Source organism: Lepidochelys kempii, chromosome 2, assembly GCF_965140265.1.
Source record: "Lepidochelys kempii isolate rLepKem1 chromosome 2, rLepKem1.hap2, whole genome shotgun sequence".
Classification (NCBI taxonomy): Eukaryota; Metazoa; Chordata; order Testudines; family Cheloniidae; genus Lepidochelys; species Lepidochelys kempii.
The window spans coordinates 102,264,368-102,280,836 of record NC_133257.1 but is presented as its reverse complement, the minus strand read 5'-3'; the positions used below and the strand labels follow the sequence as shown (position 1 = coordinate 102,280,836).

Genomic DNA, 16,469 nt, shown 5'->3' with positions numbered 1-16,469 from the left:
CTGAAGGTCAAGGGTCACAAAACAGCCTCCTGAATCTAGGGATGGAATGATAGTAGCTAGTGGTACCACCATGAATCTCTGTACCTTGATGAAGGTATTCAGCATGCTGAGATCTAGAATTGGCTTCCATGTACCCCTCTTTTTGGAAATCAGGAAGTACTTAGAACAGATCTCTTCCTTTACATTGAGTCGGAACTTGTTCCATGGCCCCTATGCAGTGAAGGGAGAGAACCTCTCACCTCAGGAGAGGTTCATGAGATGGATCCCTGAAAAGGGACAGGGAAGGGAGGCAGGGTATGGAATGCAAGAGAATGGAGTTGCCCGAAGTTATAACCTCCAAGAGCCATCTATCTGAAGAAATCTGCTGCCATGAGGTTCAGAAACAGGAGACACAATCCCCAGAAGTTGGGACGAAAGAAAGGGCAGAGTAGTATAGCAGCAAATCTGGATTGCGGAGATGTTTGTGACCCTCGACCAAGGAGTCAAAACAACCACTTTCTTGATGGTGGCTGCTGCGTCAATCCAGGTGCAGCAGTTGAGAATTTCCCCCTCTCCATTCAGGTTTTCTTTTTAGGTGTTTCCAAGGTGCTGTGGTAGGTGGAAAACTGAGCGGATCAAAATCTCTGTGCTGTCTGAGGCTAACTGAATCTCCTCTGGTTTGCAAATTTATTTATGCCCAGCAAATAAAAGGTAGCCCTGGAGACCTGGAGAATGCAGAGCCCTCTCCGAGAACTTGCAAAATAATTTCAGATGATCAAAGGAGAGGTCCTCTACAATGTTTTGGACTTCACACGAAATTCCAGAGGACTGCAACCATGAGACCTGACACTCGACTGACAATCCAGCTGTGGAGCTGGATTGAACAGCACTTGCCAGCGGCATCAAGAGAGGACCATAAAGCTGTTCTGGATAGATGCCCTTCTGCAACAATTGCCTGAAACTGATCCCTAAGCTCTGAACTACAGGGTGGCACGGTGGCAACTGAATAGCTCTTCTGACCAAAATATCTATGTGCTTATGGAACATTAGCCCTATCATGAGATGGTCTTCAAATGGTGCTGCCTGTGTTGTTCATTCATTGCATCCATAATCCATGAGTTAGGGGATGGGTGGGAAAATAAAAATTCTGAACCGTGAATTAGAACTTAATACTTTTCATCTGCCCTCTTAGCTATCAGAAGGTCAATATCAGAAGTTCTCTGCTTTTGATAGAAATCTTTCCCACTTCACATGCAGGTCTACTGGAGGCTGATGGGGCAATATCGTGGCTTGGAGGCCACTGTATGGGTGGGGGGGGGGGGGTCTCCGGGCCTGGACCTGAAGCCGGATGAAGGGAGCACTCCATCATGAAGAGGTGAAGTTTAATCTCCCTAGAATGGCTCTTAAAACTAGTGCAGATTTTGCACTTTGAGAGCACACGGGTATTCCCAAGTGGACACAGTGGGAGTGGCTGTCATTAACTGGGAAGGACTCCAGGCAAGTGAGGTAATATTTAAAGACTGGGAGTATAAGCATGCCTCAAAACAAAAAAGGCTCCTTGAAAATGGACACCCCTGTGCAAAGGAAAGTGGAGGCAGCAAGGAGCCAAAGCTTCGGCTAGTGGAAAAGATCCCAAAAGAAACAAAACACTAAGCTAAGTAAAAGAATAAAATAATTAACTATAAAAATAAAACTAAAAATAGCAACTAAGAGGAAGGCATCTGCACAAGCGAGTACTGCTGAACTCTCTGCCTCTGGCCATGGCAGCTGAGAAGGAATTGAGGACAGTTCATCTGTCACAACCTTATATGCCCTCAGTATGGGGCACAAGGATGGGTAGGGCGCATGTGCAGGCCAAACAGCACTGCTGCCAACAATCTCCAATTGAAGGTGCATGCGTATTTCAAGTGGAGCACCCAGAGGGATGCTCTCAAAGAAGAACTGCCTGCTTATAATTACAAAGGACCTGCATCCACTAAGGGAGAGAGGAAAGGAAAGCAAAAGGGACCTACCACACCAGACACAGACAGTGAATTTCACCGTTTGTATATGAGTACGAAGTATGAACTGTTTCATATTTACAGAACAATGTGATAACTTAAGTCCTATGGGAAATCTGACTCATGACTCCTTTATCACTGTTCCTTGGCCACATGACAGGTTCCCTAATGCCTCCAGTTTAATAGGAAACCTCTGTGCATTATTCCTTTAACTATCTCAGTGCACCAGTTTTAGATGTACTCCCTTGTTCTCCCTTGCTCCCTCTCCTATGGGGATGAACATTTCAATTGATATGAAACATGATGGAGTCAGGTGAGAGAACAGACAAAATCTTGGGCTTTATAATCAGGGAACAAAACGAATTTAACATTCTAGATTTACTGAACAGGCCCAGCAACTATTTTTCCACACAGAAAGTTATTATTTCTTTTAAGAAATCAATTAGTGCTTACCTGAAGCGTTCAGTGATGTACCCTGAGACAGAAGTTGATCATTGCTTATAGTTAACGTAGCACCTGTTGATTGACTGCTGATTGTTGGTGTTGTCAGTCGTAAACTCCCATTCAACTCATTACTTCCAGAAGAATTATGCTGAATAAGATCTTGACCTAAAGAGAAATTACTTCTGTGACATCTGGAAACTCCGGAAAAGCAATTTTTCTGCTAATGTACTTAGCACAAACAAGTTCTCATTAAACAGTATTAGGACAAATAGTACATCCAATCAAAAGGATTAATTTTGCACTTGAGCCAATATTAATAAGGAAGACTATGAAATTGTGGATTTTTTGACAGTATACTCCACTACTGTAAGAATATTTTTAAAAGGAGCAGTATGAAGTGTATTATTACAAGTCAATTCCAGCTAAATGTATAAGTTTCCTCAATTTATTAAAATGTAATTGAAAGAAATCTGTATTATGAAACTGATTTACAGAAAAGGGAAACCATTACCAGGAAATGAAGAGACAGTTCATTAGTGCCTGTGAACATACAGAATTGGTTTGCACACGTGAAGATTTTCAGATACCGGGCAGACAAATTTTTGTACACTTAACTACTGACCTCACTAATATTTAGATATTCATGAGCAAACATGAAGTCTCATTTAGTTAGGCCTATGAAAATGTACTAATGAAGCCATGAGACCCACTACCTGGACCCAGAGCTTAATTGTTGAAAATCTGTCCGTAGATAAAACGGGTACTAGCCTGTTCTGTGACTGTTGTTCTTCAAGATATGGTGCTCATGGTCATTCCACTTCAGGTGTGCGTGTCCAGTGCACCACAGCTAGAGACTTTTCCCTTAGACACCCATCAGGGTGGCACATGTGCCCTCTGCTGCCTGATACTGCTATGCATAGTATAAAGGACGGAGCTGTCCCCAACAATGCTCAGTTCCTTCTTACTGGACAGACTCCAATATAGAGGGGAAAGGGGTGGGCGTCATAAGAACAACAGTTACAGAACAGGTTAGTAAACATTTTTTCTTCTTCGAGTGATTGCACATGTCCATTCCACTTCAGGTGACTCACAAGCAGTTCAGTTTGGAAGTGGGATCAGGGTCTATCTGAACAATAGTGGGAGGACTGTTCTTCCAAGCTTGGCATCATACCTGGTATGCTGATATGGCATAATGAGATGCAAAGGAATACACTAATGAGCAAGTTGCAGCTCTACAAATGGCTGGTACAGACATCAGATCTGTTACACTAATAATGTTGTAGCACATTCTTATAGAGTCCTGCACTTAGGACGGAAGAATCCAATGCACCACTACAGACTAGGGACCGAATGGCTAGGCAGCAGTTCTGCAGAAAAAGACCTAGGGGTTACAGTGGACGAAAAGCTGGATATGAGTCAACAGTGTGCCCTTGTTGCCAAGAAGGCCAATGGCATTTTGGGATGTATAAGTAGGGGCATTGCCAGCAGATCGAGGAACATGATCATTCCCCTCTATTCGACACTGCTGAGGCCTCATCTGGAGTACTGTGTCCAGTTTTGGGCCCCACACTACAAGAAGGATGTGGAAAAATTGGAAAGAGTCCAGCGGAGGGCAACAAAAATGATTAGGGGACTGGAACACATGAGTTATGAGGAGAGGTTGAGGGAACTGGGGATGTTTAGTCTGCGGAAGAGAAGAACGAGGGGGGATTTGATAGCTGCTTTCAACTACCTGAAAGGGGGTTCCAAAGAGGATGGCTCTAGACTGTTCTCAGTGGTAGAAGAGGACAGAACAAGGAGTAATGGTCTCAAGTTGCAGTGGGGGAGATTTAGGTTGGATATTAGGAAAAACTTTTTCACTAGGAGGGTGGTGAAACACTGGAATACGTTACCTAGGGAGGTGGTGGAATCTCCTTCCTTAGAAGTTTTTAAGGTCAGGCTTGACAAAGCCCTGCCTGGGATGATTTAATTGGGGATCGGTCCTGCTTTGAGCAGGGGGTTGGACTAGATGACCTCCTGAGGTCCCTTCCAACCCTGATTTTCTATGATTCTATGACCCTATGATAGGAGGAAATTCATGACAAGATTCTCTGAGTTGAGACTGGAAGAACCTTCTGCCTGTCTTCGTATGCCTCAAACACTTGTGATGATGACCTAAATGGTCTAGCCCTGTCCAAGTAAAAAGCTAATGCCCTCATGTGGTATGCAGTCTCTCCTCACCCTTATGAGGACAGGGTTTAGGAAAGAAATTTGGTAAGTATATTGCTTGATTAATTGGAAGTGAGACACTAATTTAGTCAGAATTTTCAGATGTGGGCTAAGTATAGATTGCCCTTGTAAAAGATTGTATAAGGTGACCCAGCTACCGAGACTTGTAACACTAGCACCCTTCTTGCAGAGTTAACAGCCATCAAAAAAGCTACTTTCACTAACAGAAGTAACAAACAGGTAAGCAATGGTTCAAAGAGTGAACACATCCACTTTGTTAACACCAGATTCCAGTCCCAAGACGGACAGGATCCTCTGCTTGGGGATATAACCAGTCCAGTCCCTTTAAGAATTTGAGTGACATTGGACTGGAGAAAACTGAGTGACAAGCAATTGGAGGGTGGAAAGTGGAGACAGCTGCTAGGTGAACCCTGATAGAACTAATGGAAAGACCTTGCTGTTTCAGGTAAAATAAAATAGTTCAGAACAAGCTATATAGAAACCCAGTCTGGTGAACCTCCTTTCTGCTGTGACTACCAACAGAACTATAAGGAGAACTTAAATAGGTAATTGTACCTAACAGAAGACTTTCTGCTGTTCAGGAGGATGTTTTGTACATCCCTTAAACAGAACTCCTGAGAGGTTAATCATGAAGCATCCATGCCACAAGATGAAAAGCATCTGGGTTGGGATGAAGGTTGTGACCATAGTCCTGTGAGATTTGGTCTGATTCTGGAAGAAAACTCGTGGCGAACCGGGGAAGTCCCGGATGACTGGAAAAAGGCTAATGTAGTGCCAATCTTTAAAAAAGGGAAGAAGGAAGATCCTGGGAACTACAGGCCAGTCAGCCTCACCTCAGTCCCTGGAAAAATCATGGAGCAGGTCCTCAAAGAATCAATCCTGAAGCACTTGCATGAGAGGAAAGTGATCAGGAACAGCCAGCATGGATTCACCAAGGGAAGGTCATGCCTGACTAATCTAATCGCCTTCTATGATGAGATTACTGGTTCTGTGGATGAAGGGAAAGCAGTGGATGTATTGTTTCTTGACTTTAGCAAAGCTTTTGACACAGTCTCCCATAGTATTCTTGTCAGCAAGTTAAGGAAGTATGGGCTGGATGAATGCACTATAAGGTGGGTAGAAAGCTGGCTAAATTGTCAGGCTCAACGGGTAGTGATCAATGGCTCCATGTCTAGTTGGCAGCCGGTATCAAGTGGAGTGCCCCAAGGGTCGGTCCTGGGGCCGGTTTTATTCAATATCTTCATAAATGATCTGGAGGATGGTGTGGATTGCACTCAGCAAATTTGCGGATGATACTAAACTGTGAGGAGTGGTAGATACGCTGGAGGGGAGGGATAGGATACAGAAGGACCTAGACCAATTGGAAGATTGGGCCAAAAGGAATCTGATGAGGTTCAATAAGGATAAGTGCAGGGTCCTGCACTTAGGACGGAAGAACCCAATGCACAGCTACAGACTAGGGACTGAATGGCTAGGCAGCAGTTCTGCGGAAAAGGACCTAGGGGTGACAGTGGACGAGAAGCTGGATATGAGTCAGCAGTGTGCCCTTGTTGCCAAGAAGGCCAATGGCATTTTGGGATGTATAAGTAGGGGCATAGCGAGCAGATCGAGGGACGTGATCGTTCCCCTCTATTCGACATTGGTGAGGCCTCATCTGGAGTACTGTGTCCAGTTTTGGGCCCCACACTTCAAGAAGGATGTGGATAAATTGGAGAGAGTCCAGCGAAGGGCAACAAAAATGATTAGGGGACTGGAACACATGAGTTATGAGGAGAGGTTGAGGGAACTGGGGATGTTTAGTCTGCAGAAGAGAAGAATGAGTGGGGATTTGATAGCTGCTTTCAACTACCTGAAAGGGGGTTCCAAAGAGGATGGCTCTAGACTGTTCTCAATGGTAGCAGATGACAGAACGAGGAGTAATGGTCTCAAGTTGCAGTGGGGGAGGTTTAGATTGGATATTAGGAAAAACTTTTTCACTAAGAGGGTGGTGAAACACTGGAATGCGTTACCTAGGGAGGTGGTAGAATCTCCTTCCTTAGAGGTTTTTAAGGTCAGGCTTGACAAAGCCCTGGCTGGGATGATTTAACTGGGAATTGGTCCTGCTTTGAGCAGGGGGTTGGACTAGATGACCTTCTGGGGTCCCTTCCAACCCTGATATTCTATGATTCTATGATTCTATGAAGAAGTGTAAAAGGAGCCCTGGTTGAGAAGCTCAACAGGCTGGAGAACCAATGCTGATAATGGTAAGCATACATTAGCTTGTCTTTCCAGAGTAATAGGAAAGCTTTCATCAGAGATCCTTGAATGTGATCTGCTCTAGAATAAAAAAAAAGTTAAAAAAGGATGTCACTTCCTGTTGTGATGAGTTGCAAACAGGAGTATGCGAGGAACACCCCAGGTTTGAAAAATCAGTCTTACTATATCTGGCCAGAGAGACTACTCATGATCTCTGTGGAAGATCTACTCAAGGAGGCTGCCAGACTGTACTGAACACCCAGAAGGTGGGACACTTTGAGGTGAATTGTGTTGGCGATACAGAACTCCCAAGCTGTATCATCTCTTGATGATCTGATCTGGCCCCTCCCTGTCAGTTCACATAGAACATTGCTGCTGTGCTGTCCATAAGAACAAGAAAAGTCTTTCCTTGATGTGGGGGAGAAAAGCCCAACAGACAAGATAAATGACTCAACTCTCTCATGTTTTTGTGGACAGCTAAATCTTAGTGACACCAAAGACCTTAGTCTGTAGATTCCTCAGGTGGGCTCCCAACCAAGAGAAGTGTCTGTAACCAGAGTCAATGTGGTTGTGTGGACATGAACAGAACTCTAATGCATACACTTGTTAGATCCATCCACCAATTCGTAGTGGCTACAATTCCTACGGGCATTTGAACCAGCATGTCTAGTGATGAGTTGAAGCATATATCGAGATCAGCCACCGATGCAACTTCCTTAGATAAATTTTGGCATGCTAAACCACATGTGTACACGAGGCCTCTGGTAACTTGTAATCTGAGGCAGTTCCTTACAGTTGTGACTAGATGGGCCTTCAGATCCAATACAATGACTATCATCATCTGGAATCTGGTTTGCAGGAGGAAAGTCTTGGTTAACATAGAATCCAAGACTACTCCTATAAACAATATTCTCTGAACAGGGGAAAAGACTGAATTGTCTTCATTGATAAGCAGTCCCACAACTCTAAAGATGGACTGGATCTTGGACACACAGAATTCTACCTCACAAAAAATTCTAAAAATTCTAAAAAATTCTAGCTCACGAAAGCTCATGCTCAAATAAATTGGTTAGTCTCTAAGGTGCCACAAGTACTCCTTTTCTTTTTGAGAATTCTACCTGGCTCTTGGAGAGACCTCCCACCAATCAGTCATCCAGATATGGAAATACTTGTACTCCTGTTTTCCTTAGGAACACAACCACCATCACCATGTATTTTGTAAATACTCTCAGGGCCACAGATAGGTCAAAAGGCAGGAATGTGGCCTGATAATGGGAGTTATTTCTCATAAATCTTACAAATCTCCTGTGGCTTTGACGGACAGCCATATGGAAATGTGTCTCTCTCAACTCAAGGGCAGTGTACCAGTCCCCAGGATCCAGGTAGGGAATAATGGATGCTAGGGTCACCATGCAAAATTTTATTTTCTTTATACGTTTGTTCAGCTCTCACAGCTCTAATATGGGTCTACGACCTCTTTTGACTCTGGAATTAGACTGCATGAATAAAACTCTTTCCTTCTGTGGAGAGGAGGGGACTCTTCTATAGCTCCCAACAGGAGGAGAGACTGGACCTCCCAATAGGAGGAGAGACTGGACCTCTGAAGGGGGGAACCTCCTCATGAGAGTAGTCCCTAAAGAGGGACTGGGGGGGGTGGGGGGTGGTATAGAAAAACACTGAAGGATGTAGCCTAATTCCACCCTGCTTAGGACCCACTGATCTGTGGTAATGTGGGTACAGGCATAGGATAACCCGTTGGAAAAAACAGAGATAGGAACTGGTGTAAGGCAAACTTGGAAGCTGTCCTCGACATGGCAGTCAAACAGATTGCTTGGCATTTCCAGGCTGTCTAGAAGAGCTTATTGAAGACAAAAAAGTGAGGAGGGTGGACTCCACTCTGATGACTTTTCCCTTTCCTCCTAGACAGATTGCCTAACCATAAAGGATGTGTAGCACTGGAATGACTGAGGGTGGAATTGCTTCTTTTTAGGGAGTGGAGTATAAATCCCCAAAGCCTTCAAACATAACCATGGAGTCCTTGAGACTGTGAAGATGATGGCTGGTGCCTCAAAAAGGAGATTCTGAATAGTCTCCTGTACCTTCTGTGGAAGACCCGATGATTAAAGCATTAACATCAATACATTGTTATTACAGATGCCCTGGCTCTGGGCTGCAGAGTCTGGACCATCCAAAACAGCCTGTAGCAAGGTCCTACCCAACAGGTTACCCTCTTCCAATACGGGCCGCCTCTGGTAACTTGACCACAAAATTAAGAACATTGTCCCAGAGGAAGAAATCTTATCTAGGCAGCAAGGCTTGTTGATTTGAGATACATATTTCCAGGCCAGCAGAAGAATAGTTTTTTCTTCCAACTTGAACTACAGACATACCCAGAGTCTTAAAAAGCAAAATATCTATAGTAATATAATAAGGAAGGGACAGAGTCTAATAAGACCATCTTCAGATCAATGCTATTCAACATTAAAAAAAAAAAAAGAAGATCTGGGGAAGCTATCTTTAGCCTTGGAGAATCTAAAATACTTCAAACTAAAGCCACGTTTGCACTAGGAGTGCTTTATCAGTAAAGGTACACAGTATATTATCCCAGCAAAGCACTTCTAGCATACACAAAGCTATATGAGCAAAGCTGTATGTATTAGGTATAAGTATAGTAAAACCAGCCCACACAAACAAAACAAGATTTATCAGTGAGGGCACAACTTTGGCCAGTAGAGCTGCATCTATGCTAGGCACTTTCTACAGCATAGCTATGTCAGTCAGGAATCACATTCTTCACATCCCTGACCAACATAGCTAAGCCAGCAGAGGTCTGTAGTGCAGATATAGCCTTAGGCTAAACTTGCAGGCAGTAGAAACAAATGATTTCACCCTCTAATAAAATATCCAGCAAATGTTATTGTATAGCTAGCATTTTGGATGGGAACGAAGAATGATCGACCAGTGATAAAAATACTAACCAGATATGGTGAGGGTAATTTCTTGTGGGCTTCCTGATGAGTTTGTAGTGGTGGAACCAGCAGCATGAGCTAGAACTTGACTCAAACTTGAGTTATTTATGGTCAATGTTATCTCATGCTGACCATTCGAAGTGGACACCATACCCTGTGAGGTCATGACTTGAGAGAGATCCTGTGCACCTAAAATATAAGTTGGGAGGGAAAAAATAAATACATGACGGTACTTTTTTTGTAGAATGAATACAGATCTTTTTAAAAAAATAAAATATTTTTAAACAACCAATGAAATCCTGGGCTTTACAACAATACTAAGCTGTTTAAAGTTGTGTTTTGAATAAGACATTGTTGCTAACCAATCTTTACTTTCCTAAACTTTCAAATCTTTTTGGTAACCTGTCTTTGTGCTGCAAGTTATAGTACACATCTATAACTGTATAAAAGTACAACTCTGCAAGATACAGTGCTAAGCTTATTTTATTGTAGCTGGACAGCTAATGACAGTTATAGTTTTAGTACCTCTATTCTAAACCCCATTTTCAATTTTTCCAATTTCAAAAGCTTTCACCAATGTTTTCTAGCCTGTTCTTTGCTAAAAGATTGCTTGAATTTTCAAAAATAAAACAAAACAGCTAGGCTTTTTTTGAGAATGAAAAAAAGAGTGAAAAACTACCCACACTAGCTTCAACAGCTGTATGAAGTTGTAGTCTGACAGGGAAACCACCCTCATTAAGACATGACTTTGAATATACTAGGGAAAATCAGTTTTATTTTTCCAAAATCTGTCATGACTCTTCAAGAAGAATTACACTTCGCGTATAAACAGTACTTTACTACTAACCAACATTCCAATCAAACTAGGTTACACTGCACTTAGCTAAAAGGCTACTTTGGCTATTTTCATTCCATGCTTTTAGTTCATACAGGATAATACAGTTACTGAGGGACAATCTACACTCATTCCTATATTTGCTTTCTACAACCAACCCTCTGTATAACTCATCATGAGAGATGTACCCTAATATCTAAACTGTATCATTACGTTGATCTAAATTTGAGTTGTTATAGATTATGTACTATATGTATCTTATGAGATTTAAACAAACTTTGTATTTGTGGATAATCTAAGCACTATACCCAGATGTACATGCTTTTTTCTCAACCTGCGTATTATGTTAGATGGGGTGGGATCTGAGTTACTACAGAAAATTCTTTCCTGGGTATCTGGCTGGTGAATCTTGCCCATATGCTCAGGGTTTAGCTGATCGCCATATTTGGGGTAGGGAAGGAATTTTCCTCCAGGGCAGATTGGAAGAGGCCCTGGAGGTTTTTCGCCTTCCTCTGTAGCATGGGGCACGGGTCACTTGCTGGAGTATTCTCTGCTCCTTGAAGTCTCTAAACCACGATTTGAGGACTTCAATAGCTCTGATATAGGTGAGAGGTTTTCGCAGGAGTGGCTGGGTGAGATTCTGTGGCCTGCGTTGTGCAGGAGGTCGGACTAGATGATCATAACGGTCTCTTCTGACCTTAATATCTATGAATCTATCTATGAATCTATATAATTTTAACATTAGCTTAATACAATTTTTAAATCTGTTCTTATCAGTTTAATTACTGAGGCTAAACATGGAGTTCTAAAGTTATAGAAAAAAATTTGTACGACATGAGAAAAAGTATGTAATCATGTAGACTATCAAAACAGACAGTTAACTTGTAACTAAAGCTGGGTGAAAATTTTCCAACAGAAAAGATTTCCATCAAAAATAAAATTTAAATATTTTGTGGGAAGATATCGATTTTGTGAAAATTTTGATGAGATGAAATTCAAATAGCTAGTTTTGATCAGGTCAAAACATTTTGTTTCGACTTTTATATTATTATACATTATAATACAACAAATCAAAACAAAGTTTAAAAGTTTTTACCTTATTGAAACTAAATGTTTTGATAACATCAAAATGAAATGTTTCAGCATATTTCATTTCATGAAAAATTCTGAGATTTCGACTTTTCACACCAATTCAGAATGGAAACAAATTTTGAAATCTCATTTTCTATGGGACAGAAATTTCATTTTTCAGCCAGCTCTACGTGTAACCCTATTTCTGGGATTTCCTCTGTTATGCACTTAGCTGTTTTCTCAAACTAGTATTGTTGATCAAATTTTATTGTTTTGTTGAGTGCAAACTACATGTTTAGCACAGTACAGCACACAGAAGATGGCAAAGTCTTTGGGACTCATACGGGCTTCTAATCTAAATGAGTCACACTTGTAACAAAGAAATAGCTTGCATTCAATGGACCAAGTTTATAAAGGAGCCTAGACCTGGCATCCACTCTAACCTATAGGCACAAATGTTAACATTTAGATAACTAATTTGCAAATACGATCACAAAATTAGAGGTCAGAGTGTGCCTGGAAAATATGAGTAAATTTTTAAAAATCAGGCTCCTGATGTTTATGTTGTACAAATAGAACTCTCTTTATGGAGTTGTGTATTTTATCATCAAACTTAAAGCAGCAACGCATTTAATATCAATATCAATTTGTTTATTTCATGAAGTCTAGAGGGCTAAGAGCAAGTTAACCAATACCAAGATTTCCATCAATAAATGATTTAAGAATTATGGCCAAAAAAACCATCAAAGGCAAGAGAAAAGGGGCTATTAACACTTCTTACCACTACTGTTAGTTGTTAACACAGAGTCTTGCTCAGACAGTGGTCCTATTGTCATATTAGCTGAAGATGTTACTGTGGGCTGTAAAGACAAGCCTGATATGGGCTGGATAACCACATTAGCCGGCACCGTGCTGTCTGTTGTCTGGAGGGAGTTGTTCTGCGGAGCCACACTGGGATCCCCAGTTAGATGCTGGGCAAGTAAGTTACTCTGTTGTAGTGTCTGCTGTAAAATGCTGGGATCGATCTGAAAACCAAGAGAGCCAGATATCGATATGTAAAAGTTAATATAAACCCAGAATTCCAGGTGACAGTGCCTTAAAATGCCTTTAAGTCCCTCTGCCTGTTTAGACATGAACCTTTCCTTTTGAATCTGGACCTTGCTATACTTACATGTCACTTATGAAATCTGGTGCAGAATGCAGCTGATGACTTGTTAAGCAATGAAATAGGATTAAAAAAAGTAACAACTGTTCCTCAGCAATTACTTTGGCTTCCCATTTGTTTTTAATGCAATTCAAAGAGTTGCCTATGACATACTGAAGTCATAAAAAGAACAGGAGGACTTGTGGCACCTTAGAGACTAACCAATTTATTTGAGCATGAGCTTTCGTGAGCCACAGCTCGCTGCATCGGATGAAGTCATAAATGGTTTAAGCGCCAGCTAAGATGCAAGTGCCTCTTTCTCCAGGTCTGCCATAGCAATTGAGATCAGCAAGTTTTAGCAGCTGTAAGAAATCATTAGATTTAAACATGAAGGGACTAGTTGCAGGATGTTCTCTTGTTGGAACTCAGTATTTCCTCTGTATTGCCTTCAGGTCACTTTCCTCAGTTATTTGACAGTGAAAGGTGAAAGGGAGTAGAGGAAAAGAGTGGACTGAGAGTAGGAATAACTTATTTTTCCACCCTTGCTAGAGTTATATACTTACTTTTGTGTTTTATTAAATTATGTACACCCACCCTCAAGTTTTATAAATTGGTATCTTAGATAACTTTCAAATTTTACATTTATATATGTTTATCTTAGGGCTCTCAAGTGATTAAAAAGATTAATTACGATTAATCGCACTGTTAAACAATAATATAATACCATTTATTTAAATATTTTTGGATGTTTTCTACATTTTCAAATATATTGCTTTCATTTACAACAGACTACAAAGTGTATAGTACTCACTTTATATTTATTTTTATTACAAATATTTGCACTGTAAAAAACAGAAGAAATAATATTTTTTCAATTCTCCTAATACAAGTACTGTAGTGCAATCTCTTTATCATGAAAGTTGAACTTACGAATGTAGAATAATGTACAAAAAAAAACTGCATTCAAAAATAAAAATGTAAAACTTTAGAACCTACAAGTCCACTCAGTCCTACTTCAGCCCTTCACTCAGACAAACAAGTTTGGTTACAATTTGCAGGAGATAATGCTGTCCACTTCTTGTTTACAATGTCACCTGAAAATGAGAACAGGGGGTCACATGGCACTGTTGTAGCCAGTGTCACAAAATATTTATGTGCCAGATGCGCTAAGGATTCATATGTCCCTTCATGCTTCAACCACCATTCCAGAGGATAAGCATCTATGCTAACCATGGGTTCTGCTCGATAACAATCCAAAGCAGTGGGAACCGAACATGTTCATTTTCGTCATCTGAGTCAGATGCCACCAAGAGAAGATTGATTTTCTTTTTCTGGGTTCTGTAGTTTCCACATCTGAGTGTTGCTCTTTTAAGACTTCTGAAAGCATGCTCCACACCTCGTCCTTCTCAGATTTTGGACGGCACTTCAGATTCTTAAACCTTGGGTTGAGTGCTGTAGCTAACTTTAGAAATCTCATATTAGTACCTTTGCACTTTGTCAAATCTGCTGTGAAAGAGTTTTTAAAAAACGAACATGTGCTGGGTCATCAGCTGAGACTGCTATAACATGAAATATATGGCTGAATGCAAATACAACAGAACAGGAGACATACAATTCTCCCCCAAGGAGTTCAGTCATAAATTTATCAATGCATTATTTTTTTAACGAGCATCATCAGCATGGAAGCATGTCCTCTGGAATGGTGGCCAAACATGAAGGGGCATACAAATGTTTAGCATATCTGGCATGTAAATACCCTGTAATGCCGGCTACAAAAGTGCCATGCGAATGTCTAGGGACCGAATGGCTAGGCAGCAGTTCTGCGGAAAAGGACCTAGGGGTGACAGTGGATGAGAAGCTGGATATGAGTCAGCAATGTGCCCTTGTTGCCAAGAAGGCCAATGGCATTTTGGGATGTATAAGTAGGGGCATTGCCAGCAGATCGAGGGATGTGATCATTCCCCTCTATTCGACATTGGTGAGGCCTCATCTGGAGTACTGTGTCCAGTTTTGGGCCCCACACTACAAGAAGGATGTGGATAAATTGGAGAGAGTCCAGTGAAGGGCAACAAAAATGATTAGGGGTCTGGAACACATGACTTATGAGGAGAGGCTGAGGGAGCTGGGATTGTTTAGTCTGCAGAAGAGAAGAATGAGGGGGGATTTGATAGCTGCTTTCAGCTACCTGAGAGGTGGTTCCAAAGAGGATGGTTCTAGACTATTCTCAGTGGTAGAAGAGGACAGGACAAGGAGTAATGGTCTCAAGTTGCAGTGGCTGAGGTTTAGGTTGGATATTAGGAAAAACTTTTTCACTAGGAGGGTGGTGAAACACTGGAATGCGCTACCTAGGGAGGTGGTAGAATCTCCTTCCTTAGAAGCTTTTAAGGTCAGGCTTGACAAAGCCCTGGCTGGGATAATTTAATTGGGGATTGGTCCTGCTTTGAGCAGGGGGTTGGACTAGATGACCTCCTGAGGTCCCTTCCGACCCTGACATTCTATGATTCTATGTCCATTCTCACTTTCAGGTGACATTGTAAATAAGAAGCAGGCAGCAGTATCTCCCATAAATATAAACAAACTTGTTTGTCTTAGCGATCAGCTGAACAAGAAGTAGGACTGAGTGGACTTGTACCTCTGAAGTTTCACATTGTTTTGTTTTTGAGTGCAGTTATGTAACAAAAAAAATATACATTTGTAAGTTACACTTTCACGATAAAAAGATTGCACTTCAGTATTTGTCTGAGGTGAACTGAAAAATACTATTTCTTTTGTTTATCATTTTTATAGTGCATATATTTGTAATCAAAAATAATATGAAGTGAGCACTATATACTTTGTATTCTGTGTTGTAATTGAAATCAATATATTTGAAAATGTATAAAAACATCCAAAATATTGAATAAATTTAAATTGGTATTCTACTGTTTAACAGTGTGATTAATTTTTTTGAGTTAATCATGTGAGTTAGCTGCGATTAATCAACAGCCCTAGTTTATTTATATACACACTGTATTTAAGTATATGTAATTCAGATTTACATATGGAAGTTCTTGTTTTAGGTTTAAAACCAATAAAACTACACCAAGTCCATTTTTCACCACAGTGTGTTCAGAGTAAGCACTGAAAATTGGTTGAAGCCAAGAATTTTCTCTTGCTCTTTTTTAAGCAAACATTTCTGCTGGATTATGTTCACAACTTTATTGTCCAAAAATTAAATAACAAATTTAGACATGGAGGGTGCTGAATAATACAGGTTTCCTGCATTAAGAGGGAGAACATTCCGTGAAAGAAAGACTGTAAACAGGAGGAAAATTTGAACTAAAATGCTTTGGAAAACCAATGTTATTAATGGATAAAAAGCAAGTTCTAATTTGCATAAAATATTCAGAAAAAAGGGTTTCTGGATTGCAGTGGCCTAAGTTTTATTTTCAACACACACACACACAATATTTTTAATACTGTACAACATGGAATCATTGCACCCTGTACAGTGAAGTGAAGTCAACAGGGCTCTGCCAGGGCACAGGTAGTCTACACACATGACACTCCATCCACTCTAATTA

At 40.9% G+C, this 16,469-nt stretch overlaps 1 protein-coding gene across 16 annotated transcripts in view; it reads right to left on the bottom strand.

Moving 5' to 3' along the window:
* Positions 1-16,469, bottom strand: part of ZNF236 (zinc finger protein 236) — a 232,124-nt gene that overhangs the window by 102,234 nt on the left and 113,421 nt on the right. For all 16 annotated transcript variants that reach the window (XR_012157275.1, XR_012157274.1, XR_012157278.1 and 13 more), the window contains 3 exons: positions 12,544-12,787; positions 9,866-10,045; positions 2,433-2,588 (listed from right to left, as the gene is read on the bottom strand). Coding sequence is in view for 2 of the 16 variants with exons in the window: in XM_073331780.1 (XP_073187881.1) it covers positions 2,433-2,588; positions 9,866-10,045; positions 12,544-12,787 (580 nt within the window). In the remaining 14 variants the exon portion in view is untranslated. The remainder of the gene's footprint in view (positions 1-2,432; positions 2,589-9,865; positions 10,046-12,543; positions 12,788-16,469) is intronic.